The following is a 21,591-nucleotide window of genomic DNA, read 5'->3' as shown; positions in this document are numbered from 1 at the left end:
AGGAGCAGTGTGGGCTTGAACCCACAACCTCAGGGTGCCGAGGCTGTAGCTTGAACCCCTGCGCCACACTCTCCCCTCTGGTAACCCTACTCTGGGCAAGTCACCTCACACTTCATTGCCCGTGTAACCTGTAGCTACCAGCACCCTTTCATTGCCAGACTAATATAACTCCAGGTCCTTATTGCCACATTGAAACTGTCCTGGTTTTTCTCCTGTCACCTGCATATACTTCAAGTTCTCATAAGCAAAACAGGAAAAAGTTCACTTTTAGGGTTACCATATGGCTCCAGAAAAAGGAGGACAGACTGATTCATCTGGGTTTTACTTCTGTTGAAAGCAATGGAAGTAAAACCCCAATGTCTCAATCTGTCTTCTTTTTTTATTTTTTTTTTCTGGCACCATATTTTTACTTTCTTAAAATATCTGCACTCTGTATTTCCTCTGATCAACTGCATATTGTAACTCGCTGGACGTCCAGCTCCCTTGATTGTAAACCACCTAGAAGTCGCAAGATTGTGACGGTATAGAAGAAGTTATTATTATTATTATTATTCATATGGTAACCCTAATCTTGAACAATAGTGAAAATGGGACTGACACACTCTACCCCTGATGACCTGGAGTTCTCTGCTGACCTACCAGCTTGTATTTGCTGCAAAATTGTTGCACCTTGGGAGAACTCGGGAAGTGTGTGGAGCAATGGTCGGAGCTACGGCCTCAGCACCCTGAGTGTGACAAGTTTCAGTCTCTGGTAACCAGAGCTGGTATTGTGACATCACAATGCCTTATTCCATCAATAAGAGCCAACCTCATCAGTGATGTCACAACGGCTTGATTGTCCTATAGGTGGCTCACTTTTGCTACATTTTGATTTCTAGGGTGGTGCAGTGGTTAAAGCTACAGCCTCAGCACCCTGAGGTTGTGGGTTCAAATCCCATGCTGCTCCTTGTGACCCTGGGCAAGTCACTTAATCCCCCCATTGCCCCAGTTACATTAGGTAGCGTGTAAGCCCACCGGGACAGATAGGGAAAACTACTTGAATACCTGAATGTAAACCACTTAGGCTATAAGTGGTATATAAATATTTAAAGAAAGAAAATTGAATAAATAAATACATAATGTTCTTGTGAGTCCAACTGCGAAAAAAATGTCAAAGATATCTGAGAGCTTGCAAGTGAAAACAGGTTGAAACTGTGCCTTTAAAAATGAGTTTTTCACAGGAGCAACAGCTGTTATAAACAGACTTTTCCCCTCAGGGCATCCCTGATAAAGTGGTTTTCAAATTTCCTTTCTCAGTCCTAATAAAAACTAACGAGTGATCCACCTTTATTTCTGCACAGCCTGTGATGGAACATGACTTTCCCTTGCCAAATTGCTTTGATGGGTTTGGAAGAACACAGCGCAAGTTTAAAGCGCCATCGCAAAAGAAAGAAAACCCACCAAAGACGCTTGCTTTGACGTGTGGAACAGAAACGTTCCAGATTTAGGCAAAACACACGTCTTAAAATTCAGACACAGTGGCATAAGAAGGGTGAGCAACGCCTCCTTCCCTTTGCCTGCAGGCCTGTACCTTTTAAACGTCTCCGGCGTGAGCGGTGTGCTGCCTACGTCGGTGCGGCTCCCCTTTGACATCACTTCCTACGTTTGGGTCCCAGAAGTGACATCAGAGAGAGCACCAAAAAGGTACGGGGAAGGCAAGGGGCACGCCGTGGCGAGGAATGGAGCGGGGAGCAAGTGGGCTGGCAAGCGCGGGGGGTGGGGGGGATGGAGAGGAGGAGGGGTGCCAGGGCAGACTGCACCCCCAACACCCCCTTACTATGCCACTGTACAGACATACTCAGGGGGAGATAGGAAGAGGCAAATGAGAAATGGGACAAGGTGGACAGGTTAGGAGGGAGGAGGGGAATAGGATGGGTAATGATGGTGCACAGGGGATACAATAAAGAAATGGTGCAATGGCGTAATGACATTTGCGTGCAGGACATTTGCGCTCCGCCACTTCCACCGCTCCAAAACTAAACTAAACCTTAAGTTTGTATACCGCATCCTCTCCGCAATCGTAGAGCTCGGCACGGTTTACAGGAACTGATATAGAGAATCCTTCCCATTAGCGTTGTGAAGGGGGGGGGGAACCCCGCCAGTACATTTATAAGTCCTCGTGCTCACGTTTGGGGGGGGGAGTTTGAGGGGAACCCCCCCAAGTACATTGAAAACTCCCGTTCTCCTTTCTGTTTTTGCTGTTCGGGAGTTTTCAGTGTAGTGTGTGTGTGTGTGGGGTTTCCTCCCTCCCCCCCCCCCCATTGGGAGCGCGAAGACACACACACACCCCCTCAGAGCACTAACAGAAAGGCTTCAAAGCGGCGACGCGCATATGTCCTGCACGCAAATGTCACCATGGGATTGTCAGCGCCAAAGTCCAGTGCGCTTTTGACTGGTCACCTATAGAAACCACGGTGTGTATCATAAAATCAGACGAATAAAGGAAACGGGAGATTTTATTTTAGGTCCTAAGTTTTAGTGTTGGGAGGGGGGATAGGAAAAGGGAGTTGGGAGGGCATTTAAACTCTGCCGAAACGGAGTATTCTTAGAATATATTCGTCAAGTTAGAAAAAGTATTGACTGTGACTTCTATGTTCCAGTTGAAATCAATAAAAATTTATTGGGAAAAAAAACTCAGGGTAGCTTATCTTAACTAAAAGACGGTAGCCAGTCTATCATACTCTGAAAGCTCTCCGCTGCTATGGATAACCAATTGACTCTTCTGGCTCTACACCGCAGCATCATCCAGTTTTTACTCTGGATTCTGGAGGTTTCTGGAAGGAATTAGCTGCAAAGCAACTGGAGAGGGAGGAGCTGGTGGGGATGGACGGGGGGTGGGGGAGGGGAGACAAAGTGGTGGAGCCAGAAGGAACCCGTATAGATCAGACTAAGTGGGGGACCTTAGTAGCATAATAACATAGTAGACGATGGCAGAAAAAAATGAGCCGTTCGCCCTTTTAGTCAGCGCACTTATTTCAGTTCACATCCAAGTGCATATTCCAGCTGCCATCCAGGGAAGCTTGACCACAGGACAGCAACAGCAAAGGGGGGGAAGGAAGGAGAGGAGACATTAAGGAGGCTTTAACTTCCCATAACATGCTCCTCTGAGTCTGCAGAGCAAAGGAACCAGCGCAGGAGCTAGGCTGAGCATTGCAGAGGCGGGCATGTAACTGTGCCAAGTGAGTTCTGCCGTACTCTAAAGGCAAACCATCACATGCTGAAGCTGATCCTGGAAAATTACAGGGGGACTGTTTGGGAAAGGCTCCACAAGAAAATCCCTGGCAACAATGCAGCACATTTGGAACAGAACGGCCTCGAAATCCTCCCTGGCACAATAAACTAGAGATGTACGCACTGAATCGATTTAACACAAATCAACACATGTGAAGTCAGCTGGCGTGTGAGAAAAGTACTAACACGTTATCCTTTTTTTGTTGTTAAAATACATGTGTGAAACGAGTTTCAAATTTATTAAAATTGGATGCAAACGCTTAGAATATTATTTCAAAGCGAATTAGATGTATTAAAATCAGGGTACTACTCGAAAGGGTCCAGAGAAGAGCGACTAAAATGGTTAAGGGGCTGGAGGAGTTGCCGTACAGCGAGAGACTAGAGAAACTAGGCCTCTTCTCCCTTGAAAAGAGGAGACTGAGAGGGGACATGCTTGAAACGTTCAAGATAATGAAGGGAAGAGACTTAGTAGATAAGGACAGGTTGTTCACCCTCTCCAAGGTAGGGAGTACGAGAGGGCACTCTCTAAAGTTGAAAGGGGATAGATTCCATACAAACGTAAGGAAGTTCTTCTTCACCCAGAGAGTGGTAGAAAACTGGAACGCTCTTCCGGAGTCTGTTGTAGAGGAAAACACCCTCCAGGGTTTCAAGACAAAGTTGGACAAGTTCCTGCTAAACTGGGACATACGCAGGTGAGGCTGGACTCATTTAGAGCACTGGTCTTTGACCTGGGGGCCGCCGCGTGAGCGGGCCACTGGTCTGACCCAGCAGCGGCAATTCTTATGTTCTTAGGGGTAACAGAAACTCATAATGATACGTACAAGGACAAATTTTGAGGACAGACCTACAGAAACAGGAGGAGAGGGAGTAGGACTACAATATTTTAGAGAAAGGCGACATTCAAGGGTAACATGATAGGTTGGGGAAGAAAGAAAGAGTAGATCATTTTTAAAATAAAGTAATGAAAATGAATTCCAATGATAATATTATCGTTGAATGAAGGTGTTAATTTTCAAAGGCATCTTTATAAAGAAAGGTTTTCAATGAACTTTTAAACTTGTCTAATGTAGGTGGTAATGAGTGCAATGACTGAGAAGATTTTGGCACGTCTTGTGTCGATCATCTTTACGGAGGATAATGAAAGGAGATTTTGTTTGGTCGAACGAAGGGATCTGGAAAGCGTATGTGGTATCAACAGTCTACCTAGGAAAGTAGGAAGGTTTGACTGACGGATCTTGAATGATAAGAGGGCAATTTTATAGGAGAAACAATGGGATATTGGCAGCCAGTGAACGGAGTTACATGGTCTCATTTTTTTTTTTAGTTTCTTATGATTTTTATTGCAGTATTTTGGATTAATTGTGGTCTTCTTAGTTGTTTCTGAGTGACGTCCTTTAGTAATGAGTTACAGTAATCCAGATTTGAAATAATGAGGGAATGAATAAGAATATTAAGAGCTGGTGGATCCAACACCTTTGCTAATGACCTGATCATGTGTAATTTGTAGAAGCAGGTTTTTTTTTTACTATTTGGCTTATATGATCTTGAGAAAGCTACAAAAAAATCGTGTGCTGCAGATTGAAGAACAGAGGGGAAGATTCTAAAAATGAAAATGTGCCTTTAAAGTGCTGGCTAAACCGGTTCCAGCCGGTTTAGCGTCCATGTATTTTAGCGGCGGATTATCAAAAAGGCTTACCGAAGTCTTTTCCGAGTTTTTTTCCGCAGTCTCCAATACTGCCATGCAAATGTAGTACAATGAGGTCTGTAATATTAAAATGATTCTCTATCGTCGCTGAGTGATTCCCTAACCTCGTTGTGCCACATTTGCGGCCAAAATTTGCCGACAGGTCTGAGCTGTTGTAGCCTTACTTTCTGACCAGTTCCTGAGCGCTGATTGGCTCAGGCACTGACAGGAAAGTAAGGTTTAATAGCTCAGACCCCTCCCCCCATGCAAATTTTAAAAGCCAAACAAACCCCAAATCGAAAATTAGCAGGAGATGCCCACTCTCTTCTGCCACATCACACAGTGTCCCGACACTACTACACCCCCACCCCACCCCCACCCCACAGTAGGCATGATGTCCACTCCCTCCCGCTGACACCCAACCCCCTGACAACTCCTCCCATGTCCCCGACGACCCCCGCTCCTTCCTATATTATTCACGAAGTCTGGTTTTGGAAAGCCCCGATGAGCTCCGGACGCATCTGGAGGGCATTTGAGCGTGCGCGGATATCACACACATCCGCGCATGCTCCAGGCCCCACAGACGCGGCCGGAGCTTGTTGGGGAAGAAGAGAGGAGGTTTGTGGGGGCGTGGCTGGAGCCTGAACTGGGAGGGACTGGGCAGAACAGGGTGGAGCCAAAGGTGGAACCAGGTGGGGCCAAAGGCAGATTGGAGGCGGGGCCAAAGGCAGAATGGGGAGGGGCCATGTGTCTAGGTTTTTGCGGCCCGAAAAATGGTAACCCTAGTTTTTAGCTGACACCAAATAACTTGTTTTTGGTCAGCCTCTAAAGCAGGAGACATTATTCTATTTCCTGCGCATCCACTAGAGTATAATTTGCACAGTGAAGTTCCTTCATTTACATGCATACACGTGCTGGTTCTGGGGTTGTGACAGTGTTTGCACGCTTCTATAGAGTGTAAGGCAGCTTTGCACTGTATTGCAGTAGCTTTGATGATTTAAAAAAAAAAAAAAAGCTTTGCTGTAAACTAAACTAAACTTAACCTTAGGTTTGTATATTGCGCCATCTCCACAAGCGTAGAGCTCGGCACGGTTTACAGGGTTAGGTTGAAAAGGAGCTACAATGAAGGGTTATAGGAAAGGAGCTAGGAAGATAAAGAACCAAAGAGCGGGAGGTGTTAGATTTTGGAAAAGAGCCAAGTTTTCAGGTGTTTGCGGAAAGATTGGAGGGAGCTTGAAATTCTGAGCGGTGATGTAAACAAGTGAGAGACGGAGAAGCTGTGCAGCAGTCACTGAATGAGCCCAACCCAAAGGTCTTGGCACTTTGACAAATGTTTGGAATAAGTACATGAAGGGTTTTCTTGATGTAGTAGTAGAAATATTAGCTCCACCAGATACATCATGGCTCGTCTACTCCTCCCTCTTTCTCTGTTCTTTTAACTCACCTGTCACTGTTGCAGGTGGTTATATGAATGGTACAGTGAAACCATTGCACTCACTATTTTTACCATGGAGCTTCTAGCAGTTTGGAAAGCCTGGTCTAAATGAGGGGAAGGGGCTCCGTGATTATGTCAGAGGTTGGGGGGGGAGGTGGCTCTGTGATTGTGTTGGGAGGGATCCAAGAATGGGTTGGGGGGGATCAGTGATTATGTTGGTAGGGATCCAAGAATGGGTCAGGGGGGATCAGTGATTGTGTTGGGAGGGATCCAAGAATGGGTCAGGGGGACCAGTGATTGTGTTGGGAGGGATCCAAGAATGGGTCGGGGGGACCAGTGATTGTGTTGGGATGGATCCAAGAATGGGTCAGGGGGGGATCAGTGATTGTGTTGGGAGGGATCCAAGAATGGGTTGGGGGGACCAGTGATTGTGTTGGGATGGATCCAAGAATGGGTCAGGGGGGGATCAGTGATTGTGTTGGGAGGGATCCAAGAATGGGTCAGGGGAGGACCAGTGATTGTGTTGGGAGGGATCTAAGAATGGGTCGGGGGGACCAGTGATTGTGTTGGGAGGGATCCAAGAATGGGTCGGGGGGACCAGTGATTGTGTTGGGATGGATCCAAGAATGGGTCAGGGGGGGATCAGTGATTGTGTTGGGAGGGGTTGGGGGGACCAGTGATTGTGTTGGGATGGATCCAAAAATGGGTCAGGGGGGGATCAGTGATTGTGTTGGGAGGGATCCAAGAATGGGTCAGGGGAGGACCAGTGATTGTGTTGGGAGGGATCCAAGAATGGGTCAGGGGGACCAGTGATTGTGTTGGGAGGGATCCAAGAATGGGTCAGGGGGGACCAGTGATTGTGTTGGGAGGGATCCAAGAATGGGTTAGGGGGGGGGGACCAGTGATTGTGTTTGGGGGAATCCATGAATGTGTCAGGGTGGGTAGGAGGAGAGTCTGATGTTGTGTTTGTGGGGGGAGGAGGATAGATTCCCATTAGAATACACACGCTGGTCAGTGACCTATACCCACCCTTGTGGTTTATTCCTTTCCCCTCTCCATTTATTTTAACATGATGTTTCCTCCTGTCGTTTTCCCTCTTGTGTCGAGTAGGTCTTGCCCATGGTTCTTAATAATCCCTGTGCGTCTCCCCTAAATGTTTTTTTTCTTGTAAAATTTGCATGGAAAATGCTTAGGCTTTAATAAGCGGTATATCAAATCTAACAAAACTTGAAACTATAGGATCCTTTTACTAAGGCACGCTAACCAATTTAGCGCGCTCTAAAGATTAGCACGCGCTAAACGCTAAGGCATCCATTATATTCTCTGTGCACCCTAGCATTTAGTGCGCACTAAATCAATTATCGCGCCTTAGTAAAAGGACCTCTATAGGTGCACAGTGTCTAGCTATGTAAGTGTGACTGATGAGTGAGCGCAGGAGTGTGAGTCTATGCAAATACTAAGGGCTATTTTTTACGAAGCCACAGTAAGCGATTCCTGGGTGGCAAATGCGACGCGGCTCATTCAGTTCCTATTAGCTCCATCGCATTTGCCGCACCAGGAATCGCTACCGTGGGCCAGCGGCCTAGTGAGGGTGAGGGCCGCTCAGGGAGGCGATGTCCCTCTCCCGGCGTCTTCTCTACCCCTCTGCTCCTTCCCTGCCGCCCTTCCTGCGCACTCCTTCCCTTCCCCCATACTTCTTTGAGTTTCCCGCACGAGCAGCATCACCAACTTGCTCTCCCGGAAGTGATGTCAGAGGGAGAGCTGACGCTGGCGCGAGCAGCAGGTTTGAGTCGGTGAAGGCACACGCCCGGCAGGGAAGGATCGTGGGGCAGAGAGGAGATGCCCCCAGGAAGACTGTGCCATCCCCCCCCCACACACACACACCCCTTACGCCACTGACTGTGGCTTTGTAACAGGGGACCTAAATATGTAACCATCTGTGTAGCGACCACTTTCCTCTCTTTATATGTTCCTAAGAACGAGATGTGGCGCAGTTTCGGGGCTCAAATGTAAAGGTTGTTCTTGACTTAGCTGCAGACACACAAATGAGGCAAAGGGCTTTTGTGGCCTTAAAAACTAAGTGCTCCTTCACAAAGGTGCGTTAGGGTCTTAACGCGCGGAATAGCAAAGGCTAAAATGCCCCGCGCGCTAGTTTTTCGGGTAGCATGCGCTAAAAATGCTAGCGCACCTTTGTAAAAGGAGCCCTAAGGCTCAGGCTCTGGGAGGCAACTTTGCACTTTGTTTTCCTTGTAATTATTTGATTGCGTTTCAGGACAGACATTTTCCATGTTTTGGACTCCCAAACAACTAGAAGATTTTTTTTCTAACTGCTAAAGGAGATGTGAATGTTTCATGTTTATTCACAGCTTGAGATACCAGCCATCACAGGTACGTGGTCAGTTTACAATAAAAGGAATAATAAAGAAAAAAAAAAAAGAATAAGAATTTAAATAAGAGTAGGGGGAATGTGGCCAAGACAAGGACGTAATTTGGACGGGTGGGAGAACAAGAGGAGAGAGAGGGGAGGGATAAAACAGGAAGGGAAGGGAATGCCGTTGTGTCATCAGTACGAGACTACCAGTTGGCTGGATGGGGTCGGATATCTCGGGCTGGTATTCTTTCACCAAATGATTCGTAACGCACCACAGATAAATTGTCCTTGCTATGTTCATCACTATCTGCCCCAAGGTCTTATAATATCGCATTTAAGTTTCTGAAACATATGAAATGGGACCAATTTGGAACTTTTGAGTGGCGAGGTCAACCGTGAAGGCTTCCACTTTAGCAAACCTTCCCCCCCTTTTAACAAAACTGTAGCGGGTTTTTTAGTGCTGGCCACGGCAGTAACAGCTCCGACACTCATAGGAATTCCTATGAGCTTCGGAGCTGTTATTGTCATGGCCGGCACTAAAAACCGTGCCACGGTTTTATAAAAGAGAGGAGGCGGGGCTTGTGATGGGCAGCATTGCTCACAAGTTTCAAAGCTAGCTTAATTCAGTCCTTTTCTTAATCTGTCCATGGATCCAGTTTACATATGTGCATTTTGTCAAAAGATAAATGTCTTTTTCAGATTAGCTGATCATAGTAGCTGAACACTACGGAAACAAGACAGAAAGAAGATTGACTCATTTGAGCTTTGGTGGTGGAGAAGAATTTTAGGCAAGCCGTGGACCGCCAGAAGAACTGACAAATCAATTCTGGAACAGATAAAACCTGCTATGTCACTGGAAGCCCAAATGATGAAGTTACGACTGTCTTATTTGATCCCACCATCAGAAGAGAGAGATCATTGGAGAAGGACATCATGTTTGGGAAGATCAAAGGAACCAGGTGAAGAGGGTGATCTGCAATCAGATGACTGGACACACTGAAAACAACCAAGGGGATGACGCTGGAGGATCTTTCCAGACTTGCACAAAACTGATTTTTTTTTTTTAGATCCGCAATTCATCAAGCCGCTAGGACTCGAGCACGAGTCGATGGCAGCTAACTACAAGTTTCAAGTTTCAAGTTTTATTAATTTTGATATACCAACCATCAAGTTAATATCTGGCTGGTTAACAATATGTTTAAAAGAAAGAGAAATTATACAAAACTAAAAAAAAGAGGCATTGTGTATATACATATAACATCACAAGACGAACTAGATGGTGAGGATAAAAGGGAAGGGAGGGTGAAGTTACATATTTGAGAAGAAATTGGAGATAGTAGGGTAAGGATAAAACATAATGGAAGGGGGCGCTTTAAAGAAAGCGATTATTTTTAGTAATTAGGGAAGATAGCTCTAAGTGAATGAGAAGGCATCGCGAAATAAAAACGTTTTTAAATCTGTTTTAAATTTATCGAGTCGTGATTCATCGCGGAGTTGCTGTGGCAGGGAATTCCAGAGGGTAGGGGCAGTTACTGCGAAATTTACTCTACGTGTATTGTAGAAGTCTTTGATAGTGGGGATAAATAGAAGTTTTTGATCAGTTGATCTTAGAGTGCGTGAAGAGCTGTAGGGAATGAGAAGTTTGTCAAGGAATAATGGCAAATGAAAGAGCTTTATTTTGAAAGATAGTAAGATAATTTTATAGGTGATGCGGTGAGAAATAGGGAGCCAATGTGCTTCTTTTAGAAGAGGGGTAACATGGTCGTATCTGCCTACTTTATGGATAAGTTTTATTGCTGTATTTTGTATTAGTTGTAACCGACGAATTTCTTTTTGGGGAAGGCCATTTAGAAGAGAGTTACAGTAATCAAGATGAGAAATTACTAATGAGTGTATCAGGATAGTGATTGAATTAGTTTCAAGGATGGATGAGAGAGATCGGATGATACGTAGTTTATAAAAGCAAATTTTAACCACTGAACTTATGTGATCGTGAAAGGTAAGGTCTTTATCGATGATTACTCCTAAAAGTTTAATCTTTGTGTCCATTTGGATCGGTGTAGATTTAATAGAAATGTCGTCCTGTAGAAATTCTGCGGATTTGATAGGAAGTAACAGACCTCGGGATTTGTCCAGATTAAGGGAAAGCTTGTTTGTGTATAACCAGTCATATATAATGTTTAGTTTGCTATTAATGTCTTTGATGTCGGAAGTGTTTGAAGTATTGATTGGGTGAAGGAGTTGTATGTCATCAGCGTAAGCAAAAATAGTAAATCCGATGGATTGGGCTAATGTGAGAAGAGGAGATAAGAAAATATTAAATAGAAGAGGAGATAGAATAGAACCTTGAGGGACACCGTAGGAGTGAGTTGTGGCTGCTGAGAAGGTATTGTTTATATGTACTATGTTGTAACGGTCATTAAAGAAGGATATAAACCATAAGAGTGCTACAACAGTAGTTGCTGACAGCTGAGTTGGCATGGCAGTGGGTAGGCCTGTGTACTTTATCGGTGGATGATGTGGAGAGAGGCTGCCTGCTAGCAAGGGGCATTAGACTGTACCCAGAGAGAAACAAATATATACTGTTCATCTCTCACATATAGGAAGAGCCAGAGAGTGGCAGTGTAGTGCTACAGAAAACTCCAGAGATGGCAGCTTCATATTGGCTGGCTGCCTGGTACCAGAGAGACCACAGACAATAGCACTGTGAAAAAAAACATAAAATCTTCCTCAATGCCCCAGGCAAAGTCTTTAGCTTGATGTTATTCTTCCAGCCCTGCTTGCATTAACAAACGGGCTGGTTTTATTGCTTTGCTTTCCCTCTAATTAGCTCTGTTGTGCTACTGTGCGAAAGGGATCCCCAACAGAAATGCGCCAATGCTACAGGCTCACTCACATAGGCCTTCTGCATGCGTGCATCACACTGGCTTGGTTGGGACTGCTTTTCCCGCGTGGCAAATGCAACGAAGCCTATAAGACTTGAAAAATTGAGTAGTCCCACCAAGATAGGCGTTGCTTCTGATCTCCTGGACCGAGCACAGTCATATCTACATGTACCATGGTATTTCCCTTACCCCTTAGATCTGTTCCCCCATGAATCTATTTCCTTCCTTCTGCAGATCTGCCCTGATTGCTTTGTCAGTCTTGGGCTCCAAATTAAAGCCTCATCAGGTTTTTCTTTGGGAGGATCCTGATTTCCAGGCTTTCTTGGTTAGAAGTCAATCTATGCAATGAAGTAGTAAGGGGCGGGGACGTTCTGCTTTGGGCACCGTCATGGTAGGAGGGCCGGCACCTATTTTCCTCTCTGCCCCCGCTTCTTCCCACTCCAACCTGCCGCTCATGCCTGAGTCAGCTATTCCCCTGATGTCACTTCTATGTTTTGCGCCTAGAAAGTGATATCAGAGGGAGAGCCGATGTCAACGCGGGCAGCGAGTTCATGATGTTGCTTGCGCCGGGAAAGTTAAAGGTATGGGGGAAGGGAAGGGGCACATGAGTGTTGCAGGGGGGAAGGGAAGGAGAGGGGCAGAGAAGATGGCAGGGGAGGGGTGCCACTGCCCCGAGCACCTCTCACTTCTCATCCTCACTACACCACTGAATCTACTACCCCTTCCATATAGAATGTTGCTCCTGAATCTATCCCCCAAATATTGCTTGTTCTAGAAATTTCCAACCACTGAAAAAGCCTCCAGTGGTGGGACTGTGAGCCTGCTAGAAATAGGGAATTCAAAAGTAGGTGGTAGGGAAGAAAACGTTTTTAGAGTCGGCGGGGACAGAAGGCAGGAGGGATCCCTCCTGTCCTGGCCCACTAGGTCTTACGGAAGGCCTAGTGGAAGCCTGCAATGCATCGGGAGGGAGGAAGGGGGGGATAGGGTGCAGAGCCTGGCAGGGCAGGAAATTAGGGGGGCTGGGTGCAGAGCATGGCAGGGAGGGGAGGGAGTGAGGGAGAGGGGTTGGGTGCAGAGTCAGGCAGGGCAGGGTAGTTGAATATACCCCCCTCCCCGGCTCAAATTCGAGTCAACTTTTTTCCCTCCTTTTTGGGGGGAAAAGGCTACCTTGGCTTATATTTGGGTGGGCTTATATTCGAGTATATACTGTAAGTATTATTATGACTGAATACTTCTAAGCTAGAATCCTCCTACTGTAGCTGTGGTTAGACCGTGATGAGACAGGCTAGTTTTTACCCTACTGATGTTAGCTTCTCCCTTTTTCTCTTCATCTCTGGAATTTACATAATTAGGTTCTTAAATGTTGTCATATAATTTTGGTGTAAACTGCATCCCTTTTGCAGCCTGTCTCTGGATTATCTTTTCTCCAGCTATATCTGTTCAAATGTACACACTCCAAAACTAGATACAATACTCTCAATATTATAGCTGATATAGAGTGTGTGTGACTAAACCATTCTCCCCTTCCCCCCCACACACGTCTCCAGATTGTGAGATGGAACCTGTAGTCTGAATTTTTCCATCTGCACAGATCTCCATCCTTTTCCTGAATTTTCTTTCTAATCAAGTGGAAAAGGATCTTGGCTACAGAAGCCCTAGGAAGAACAGATGTCAGACAGTACATAGCCCTGCCCAAATTTCAGATCTCTCCCAGGATATTGGAATAGAGTTGTCAAGATATAATGCAAAGAAAGAGAAGTGAACTGGTCTGAATTTCTCATCTTTCATTACAACTTAATACAGGCAGTACAGGTAGTACATTATGGTAAATCCCATCGAATCATCAGTTTATACACATTGGATGTAGTAGGTTAAATCTACATGGATATGATGAGAGTAGCTGACAACAGGAGACAAGCACATGGATTATGAAATTAAGGGCTCCTTCTATCAATACAGCCTTTTACCGTGGGCCAACAAGCTAAATGCTCTGACACTCACTCAATTCCTATGAGCATCGGAGCATTTACTTCGCCAGCCTGCAGTAAAAAGGCTCTATCGCTGCTTGATAAAAGGAGCCTTGAATATACTGAGCAGAACAAATAGAGAGACATTTTGGAAAGTGCATCCAACTCAGAATATGGACGTTCAAGACAGAACACAAATGGACATCCAACTCAGAATACGGACATTCAAGACAGAACACAAATGGACATCCAACTCAGAATACGGACGTTCAAGACAGAACACAAATGGACATCCGACTCAGAATATGGACGTTCAAGACAGAACACAAATGGACATCCCACTCAGAATATGGACGTTCAAGACAGAACACAAATGGACATCCCACTCAGAATATGGACGTTCAAGACAGAACACAAATGGACATCCAACTCAGAATACAGAATATGGACATTCAAGTCTGAACACAAATGGACATCCAACTCAGAATATGGACGTTCAAGACAGAACACAAATGGACATCCAACTCAGAATATGGACGTTCAAGACAGAACACAAATGGACATCCAACTCAGAATATGGACGTTCAAGACAGAACACAAATGGACATCCAACTCAGAATATGGACATTCAAGACAGAACACAAATGGACATCCAACTCAGAATATGGACATTCAAGACAGAACACATATGGACATCCAACTCAGAATATGAATGTTCAAGACAGAACACAAATGGACATCCAACTCAGAATATGGACATTCAAGACAGAACACAAATGGACATCCAACTCAGAATATGGACATTCAAGTCTGAACACAAATGGACATCCAACTCAGAATATGAATGTTCAAGACAGAACACAAATGGACATCCAACTCAGAATATAGAATATGGACATTCAAGTCTGAACACAAATGGACATCCAACTCAGAATATGAATGTTCAAGACAGAACACAAATGGACATCCAACTCAGAATATGGACATTCAAGACAGAACACAAATGGACATCCAACTCAGAATACAGAATATGGACATTCAAGTCTGAACACAAATGGACATCCAACTCAGAATATGAATGTTCAAGACAGAACACAAATGGACATCCAACTCAGAATATGGACATTCAAGACAGAACACAAATGGACATCCAACTCAGAATACAGAATATGGACATTCAAGTCTGAACACAAATGGACATCCAACTCAGAATATGGACATTCAAGACAGAACACAAATGGACATCCAACTCAGAATACAGAATATGGACATTCAAGTCTGAACACAAATGGACATCCAACTCAGAATATGAATGTTCAAGACAGAACACAAATGGACATCCAACTCAGAATATGGACATTCAAGACAGAACACAAATGGACATCCAACTCAGAATACAGAATATGGACATTCAAGTCTGAACACAAATGGACATCCAACTCAGAATATGAATGTTCAAGACAGAACACAAATGGACATCCAACTCAGAATATAGAATATGGACATTCAAGTCTGAACACAAATGGACATCCAACTCAGAATATGAATGTTCAAGACAGAACACAAATGGACATCCAACTCAGAATATGGACATTCAAGACAGAACACAAATGGACATCCAACTCAGAATATGAATGTTTAAGACAGAACACAAGTGGACATCCAACTCAGAATATGGACATTCAAGACAGAACACAAATGAACATCCAATTCAGAATACAGAATATGGATATTCAAGTCTGAACACAAATGGACATCCGACTCAGAATACGGACGTTCAAGACAGAACACAAATGGACAAACAACTCAGAATATGGACGTTCAAATCTGAACACAAATGGACATCCATTTCACACATGTATTTTGGTACAGGATACAGCCTTTTCTAAAATGCATGTGAGATGGACGTCCATGTACTGGAAACATCCATTTTACAAACTGAAACTTCCAAATTTAAAATGAAGGGAAACAAGGGACATGGACATCTATGTCGCAACATGGGAAAGTCCATCTTATAAAATGGCCACACAGACATCCATGCAGATGAGAAGGGTAGCATTATGGTGAGAGCCCTATGATGCGAATCTGAGGACCCAGGTTCAAAGCCTACTTCAACAATTTGTGATTTTTTTTTTTTAATTGTGAGTCCTCCAGGAACAAATACTTGAACCATTTCAATCACCTTCAGATTTGCAGGTGTCATATATTCAGGTACAGTGGGTAAAGGTGAGACGGTTGATGTAGTGTATCTAGATTTCCGGAAAGCTTTTGACAAAGTTCCTCATGAAAGACTCCTGAGAAAATTAGAGAGTCATTTGATAGGAGACAATGTTAATTTCTGGATTAGGAATTGGTTATCGGATAGAAAACAGAGGGTAGAGTTAAATGTCCATTTTTCTCAACGGAGGAGAATAAACAGTGGAGTGCAACAGGGACCGGTGCTATTTAACTTTTTTTTTTTTTTAATGATTTGGAAATTAGAATGAGTGAGGTAATTAAATTTGCATTTGACACTAAACTGTTCAAGTTGTTAAACTGCATGTGGACTTTGAAAAACTGCAGGAAGATCTTAGGAAATTGGAAGACTGGGCGTCCAAATGGCAGATCAAATTTAATGCGGACAAATGCAACGTGATACACATTTGGAGGAATAATCTAAATCATAGTTGTTGGATTCTAGGGTTCACTTTGGGGGTCAAGGAAAAGATCTAGGTGTCATCATAGACAATACGTTGAAACCTTCTGCCCAATGCGCAGAGGCGGCCAAAAAGCAAACAAGATTCTAGGAATTATTAAAATAGGGATGGTAAACAGGACTAAGAATGTTATAATGCCTCTGTATCGCTCCATGATGTAACCTCACCTGGAGTATTGCGTTATCTTCTGGTCTCCTTATCTCAAGAAAGATATAGCGGCACAAGAAAAGGTTCAAAGAAGAGCGACCAAGATGGTAAAGGGGATGGAACTCCTCTCGTATGAGGAAAGACTAAAACGGTTAGGACTCTTCAGCTTGGAAAAGAGACGGCTGAGGGGAGATAGGATTGAAGTCTACAAAATCCTGAGTGGAGTAGAATGGGTACAAGTGGATCGATTTTTCACTCCGTCAAAAATTACAAAGACTAGGGGACACTCGATGAAGTTACAAAGTAATACTTTTAAAACTAATGGGAGGAAATATTTATTCACTCAGAGAATAGTTAAGCTCTGGAACACGTTGCCAGAGGATGTGGTAAGAGTAGATACGTAGCTGATTTTAATAAAGGTTTGGGCAATTTCCAAGAGGAAAAGTCCATAGTCTGTTTGCTGAGACAGACATGGGAGAAGCCACTGCTTGCCCTGGATCGATGGCATGGAATGCTAAGACTATTTGGCTTTTTGTCAGGTACTTGTGACTTTGAATTGGCCTCTTTGGAGACGGGACACTGGGCCGGATGGATCACTGGTCTGACCCAGTAATGCTATTCTTATGTTCTTATTTTAATGTCCCCGGAGGGCTCCCGATTTAAAAAAAAAAAAAAAAAAGAGCTGAGGTGGGACTTGAACCTGGGTCTCTGGGGTCTCGGTCCACTACACTAACCATAATACCTGAAGCTGTCCTACAGCCTGCAATCCCTTGTCAGTTTCACAATTCATGGAAGAGCGAGAGGGGACAGCAGCCACCGGGGGATTAAGGAGGTGTCGTGCCTTAATCCCGCCAGTGCTCACCTGCTCAGCCAGATCACATGTCTGTAACCTGGACATGACACGTATCAGGTGTAAATATGGACGTCTATCATTTTAGACTTGGACATTCCTTCCCCTTCTGTGATCGGAGCTGGACGCCCATATTTTGGACCCTCCCTAATCTCACCGGCAACACACCCAGACCACACACCCTCGCCATATGAATGTACAGCAGTGTTAGACGTCCAAAACAAGAACAGAGCTTCTAAAATCACCATATTAAAAGAACAATATGTGTACAGAAGGAATACCTACTTCTTCCTCCTCTAAGCCAGTGAGGTCCCAGTAGTAGCTCAGTCTCATCTGGAGCCGTTTCCAGTGTTCCAGGAATATAGTGGCTTAGGGGAAAAGAGCACATGCACAGCAGTTAGGAACGCCATTATCAGCACTCGTATTTCATCATTCCACCCCCTGACTTTTATCTCATTCATCCCCTTTTACAAAACCATAGCACGTTTTTTAGCGCTCTGACGCTCAAAGAATTCCTATGAACGTCAGAGCTGTTACCGCCTTGGCTGGTGCTATAAAAACACGCTATGGTTCTGTAAAAGGAGGGGGAGGGGCTTATTGCTAGTTACCAGAATGCACTACCACATTAGCACATGCCAGAACCTTCCATGCTCCTTATTCTAACTGTGCAATGGATTCTAATAAATGCTTATATCAGGGGTGCCCACACTTTTTTGACTCGTGAGCTACTTTTAAAATGACCAAGTCAAAATGATCTACCAACAATAAAATTAAAAAAAAAACACAACGCACACCGTACGCATAGAATTGTTAATTATCATTCCTATTCCGGGGTTTTTTCAAAGAGGTCAAAGCAGATGACTCTATGCACTGTCACCTCAGTAACAACCATACAAAAATAGACAAATACCCACCCCCCTCCCTTTTTACTAAACCACAATAGCAGTTTTTAGCGCAGGGAACTGCGCTGAATGCCCAGCGCTGCTCTCGACGCTTATAGGCTCCCTGCGCTAAAAACCACTAATGCGGTTTAGTAAAAGGGGACCATATTGTAAAATATAGACAGCAGATATAAATTCAGACACATTTTGATCACTAAATTTAAAATAAAATTATTTTTCCTACCTTGTCTGGTGATTTCATGAGTCTCTGGTTGCACTTTTTTCTTCTGACTGTGCATCCAATCTTTCTTTCAGCCTGTATGCTTCCTCTCCTCCTCATTCCCTCCCCCAACTTTTTCTTCCTCTCTCCCTGACCTTTCTTTCTTTCTCTCTTCATGCCCACTTTCTTTTTTTCTGTTTCTCTTCTTTCCTTCTGTCTCCCTGCCTGCCCCCTTTCTTTCTTTCACCCTGCCCTTCCCCAAGCAATTGCCACTGGCGCTGCCATCGGGGGAACAGGACCCAAACCACCACCAATGGATAACAGGCTCCAAAGCCGCTGGCGCCGGCCCATGCTCTCCCTGCTTCGGGCCGACCAGCATTCCTCTCCCCGACGTCAATTCTGCCGTCGGAAATGAAGTTCCGCCCAGCCAGGCAGCGATTGGCTGGCCCGAACTTCCTCTCCGACGGCAAAATTGACGTCGGGGAGAGGAAGACTGATCGGCCCGATAGATTGCCAAGGCAAAGGGAGTCCCGAATGATCGACTCACTTTGCCTTGGCGAGCTACCAGTCGATCGCGATCTAACTATTGGGCACCCCTGGCTTAGATTATGCGCTGCATGGTTTGGGGACATACAGAAAATGAAATCCAGCTGTACAGGTACTATTAAGGCTGTGGCTTGGGGGCTGAGATATATGCCCCAAGCTAGGATTTACCCAGACATGTCCAGGGCGTCCAGATGGCTTTTCAAAACCCGGCACTTTGTCCGGGTTTTGAAAAGCTGGTACGATTGGGGCCGAGTCTGGCGTGCATCTACACATGCGCGGGCTGGGGTTGGGAGGCAGAACGGGGCGGGGCTGGGAGGTGGAATGGGGCAGACCTAGTGGCAGAATGGGGCGGGGCCACATGTCCTCCTTTACCAGATGCAAAATCTGGTAACCCTACCCCGAGCTGCCTCATGACCTCTGTGAGGGCCTATATCTTGATCTGTATCAACTCCATGATGGTGATGATGAGGCCTATAACACATACATGTGTGTGTGGGCCTACAGCTGGTCTTCTTGGTAAAAATCAAACAGCTGCCAGACTTCATACAGCCACCCTGGCTCTAAGGTTACCCTTGGCCCCACCCCAGGCCCGCCCTATTCTGGCCAGCCACACCCCAGGCCCCTCAACCTGCACGAGTGACATCGGACGGCATTCGCGCATGTGCTGCTGTAACACGATGATGTCAGATGCATGCCCGTGACATCGCCACGTTGAATCCGGGCATGTGCGAATGCCGTCCCGACGACGCTCGTTGCCAGAAGCTTTTCAAAACCCGGACAAAGTGCCGGGTTTTGAAAAGCCGTCCAGATCCCCAGACATGTCCTCAAAAGGAAGCCCTATAACCTCAAAAGGAGAACATGTTTGGGGAAATCCGGACGTCTGGTAACCCTGCATGGTTGGGGGGAGGGGGGTGCATTAGCTGTAGAGGCGACCCAGGTAGGGAAAACAACCCAAAAATCTAGTAGAGAAAATGATCATTTTCAAACCAGACAAAAGTTTTGGGTGGTTTTCCTGAAAATGGTCATTTCCTAGAAGCGTTTGTCCTCAGTGATTTTATCTTTTTCAACCATAAAAAAAGAGTCCAAACAACCCCCTCCCCACAAAACCCAACCATTGGGACATAGTGGGGGCCAGCGTTCTTAGCAGACAAGCCACAGAGACATCCCAGCAGAGCAGTGGGGCACCCTAGGGGCCACTGAAGTGAACTTCACATAAAAGATCCCAGGTACAAACCTCACCATAACCCCCTTATATTGTATGGTGCGCCTTCCAAATCTCACCCACAACCTACTGCACCCAATTGTATAAACCCCAATAGCTTTTAAGCCTGCAGATGTTCCCTATATGTCAGTAGAGTAGGTTTTTAGTGGGTTTACAATTCCCAGCACAAATGTACTAGATAGAGTGGGATATGGGCCTGGTTTCCTTTCTCTCCAGTCCACTGCCCTGACAACCAGGTTACTCCAGAGACCTGCTTGGTGCTCTAATAAGACCATCCATGCCACCGGAAGCTAGGGCCTCTTCTCTCTCGAACAGAGGAGATTGAGAGGGGACATGATCAAAACATTCAAAGTACTGAAGGGGATAGACTTAGTAGATAAGGACAGGTTGTTCACCCTCTCCAAGGTAGGGAGAACAAGAGGGCACTCTCTAAAGTTGAAAGGGGATAGATTCCGTACGAACGTAAGGAAGTTCTTCTTCACCCAGAGAGTGGTAGAAAGCTGGAACGCCCTTCCAGAGGCTGTTATAGGGGAAGACACCCTCCAGGGATTCAAGACAAAGTTAGACAAGTTTCTGTTGAACAAGAACATGCGCTGGTAGGGCTAGTCTCAGTTAGGGTGCTGGTCTTAGACCAGAGGGCCGCCGCGTGGGCGGACCGCTGGGCGTGATGGACCACCGGTCTGACTCAGCAGCGGCAATTCTTATGTTCTTATTTCCCCTGACACGTCTCCCTTTTCAAGGATATGTCTGGGGCTCCATCCGGGTTTTGAAAAGCTCCCCTCAAAATCGCGTCGGGAAGGGGCATCCGCGCAGGTCTCTGGCTGATGAAATTGAATGTGGACAAATGCAAAGTGATGCACATTGGGAGGAATAACCGGAATCACAGCTACCAGATGCTAGGGTCTGCCTTGGGGGTTAGCGCTCAAGAAAATGATCTGGGTGTCATTGTAGACAATACGATAAAACTTTCCGCCCAATGTGTGGCGGCGGCCATAAAAGCCGACAAGATGCTTGGAATTATTACAAAAGAGATGATTAACAAGACTAAGAATGTTATAATGCCCCTGTATCACTCCATGGTGCGACCTCATCTGAAGTATTGCGTTCAGTTCTGGTCTTATGTTAAGAAAGATATAGTGGCGCAAGAAAAGGTTCAAAGAATAGCGACCAAGAATAAAGAGGATGGAACGCCTCTCGTATGAGGAAAGACTAAAACGGTTAAGGCTCTTCGGCTTGGAAAAGAGACGGCTGAGGGGGACAAATGATTGAAGTCTGCAAAATCCTGAGTGGAGTAGAACGGGTACAAGTGGATCGATTTTTCACTCCGTCAAAAATGACAAAGACTAGGAGACACTCGATGAAGTTACAGGGAAATGCTTTTAAAACCAATAGGAGGAAATATTTTTCATTTGGAGAA

General features: G+C 45.2%; 1 protein-coding gene across 1 annotated transcript in view; it reads right to left on the bottom strand.

Annotated features, from left to right (window-relative positions):
- ANO2 (anoctamin 2) overlaps nt 1–21,591 on the bottom strand; it is a 228,699-nt gene that overhangs the window by 94,413 nt on the left and 112,695 nt on the right. The window contains exon 12 of the mRNA XM_033953477.1: nt 17,591–17,673. Coding sequence (XP_033809368.1) covers nt 17,591–17,673 — 83 coding nt within the window. The remainder of the gene's footprint in view (nt 1–17,590; nt 17,674–21,591) is intronic.

Source organism: Geotrypetes seraphini, chromosome 7, assembly GCF_902459505.1.
Source record: "Geotrypetes seraphini chromosome 7, aGeoSer1.1, whole genome shotgun sequence".
NCBI classification, from domain to species: Eukaryota; Metazoa; Chordata; class Amphibia; order Gymnophiona; family Dermophiidae; genus Geotrypetes; species Geotrypetes seraphini.
The sequence above is the reverse complement of the archived record's forward strand: the minus strand, read 5'-3'. Positions and strand labels throughout refer to the sequence as shown.